At 29.9% G+C, this 1,524-nt stretch overlaps 1 protein-coding gene across 1 annotated transcript; it reads right to left on the bottom strand.

Annotated features, from left to right (window-relative positions):
* Positions 1–599: 599 nt before the first annotated feature.
* Positions 600–1,169, bottom strand: BDCG_18029 (uncharacterized protein; the record flags this gene model as incomplete). Its single annotated transcript, XM_045427048.1, has 2 exons — positions 600–902; positions 1,124–1,169. Coding segments are annotated over 2 exons (349 nt in total), but the record flags the coding sequence as incomplete, so codon positions are not given.
* Positions 1,170–1,524: the final 355 nt, after the last annotated feature.

Genomic DNA, 1,524 nt, shown 5'->3' with positions numbered 1-1,524 from the left:
ATAGACTTTGTAATTCACAGTGATTTCTTGAAGAGTTTATGAATCTTCAATAAAAGTAAAAGAAGTGAAAGAAGTGAATTCAGAAGATATGATAATAATTTGAGAAAGATGATAATTTATTTTCAATAACTGATCACTGATGTGTGTAAGAAGAATTAATATAAGAGAAAATAATCTTGTTTCTTAGCTTAGTTATAATTTTAGTACTAACTCAGATTGAATATCATTGATGTATAAAAGTAAATAAACAATCTTGATTAATCTCTGTCATATTTCTTGAAATATATTAATATTATGAAAGAGAGTGTTATCAAATTACATTATCAGATAATATCATTAAAAATATATTAATATTATGAATATCAATGTTGAAAAAATGTTGATACTTATACATTATAGTGATTTGTGAATCATGATAGTTAAATATATATATATATATATATCATTCCTGACTTGATTACAACTTGTATAATAATTTTTGAAAACTCAAAATCAATTTTAATTATTAATAATTAAAAACTTAAACTTATAACTAACTAATATAAAAAGAAAAAAATCTACTTCTTCTCTTTCTCATTCTTCTTATCATTCTTTATAATTCACTTCTTATTCTTCTTCTTCTTCTTCTCCTTCTTCTTCTCCTTCTCCTCATCTGAGATGATAATCATCTTAAAATCTTTCTTCACTGTCTTCTCAGAGAAGGGTTTCTGCTGCTTCTTCTCAGTCAGGTCAACCTGTGCCTCAAAATCCCGCATTTTCTGGTCTGCTGTCTCAGGTTTCATCTCAGCAGTAAGCAGATTGACATGCTCAGAGAGCAGGGCTGTCTCCTCAATATTCTGGATCATGGAGTGCATTTGAGACCTGAACAAGGCCTCAATCCCCTTCTTCTCTGCCAGCTCCTGCTAATCAATTAGAGAACAGAAGTATTATCAAAAATCATTATCTCTTAATAAAAACTTATCAGTTTTGACTTCTTTGTCTCTCACTCTAATATCTTCTCAATCTTCTTCTATCATCACTTATTTACAGTAACACTCTTCTGCTTTCTCTCTCTCTTCATCTTGATTTTAAATCATTCTCAGAACTTCTTCTAGTCTCATCACTGCTGTATGAGACTCTTCACTGTCTTCTTTTTCAATCTCTCACAGATGATGTTATCTGCATTATTTCTATACTTAGTTCAGTCTAAATTTATCAGAAGTGTTACTTAAAATTATTATCATTCTGCTCTCTTGCAGAGTCTCTTCAAGACATTATAACATATCTTACAATCTGTCTCTTCACACTTGAACATCTTCTTCTTCTCTTTCTTCAATCTGTGACAGTGCTCATGCGCCTTGATGATCCGCAGAACTGCAGAATATTTGAAGAGAGATGACATGATTGATTTTGATAAGTGTTGAGAAGAGAAGTGAAGGCAGGCAATGATATAATAATGATGATAATGATGATGATAATGATGATGATGATAATGATGATAATAATGATAATGATGATGATAATGATGATGATGAAAGAAGAAGT

The sequence above is a fragment of the Blastomyces dermatitidis genome, assembly GCF_000003525.1.
Source record: "Blastomyces dermatitidis ER-3 genomic scaffold supercont1.21, whole genome shotgun sequence".
Classification (NCBI taxonomy): domain Eukaryota; kingdom Fungi; phylum Ascomycota; class Eurotiomycetes; order Onygenales; family Ajellomycetaceae; genus Blastomyces; species Blastomyces dermatitidis.
Note: the sequence above shows the minus strand (reverse complement) of the source record. Positions and strands in the feature narration are given on the sequence as shown.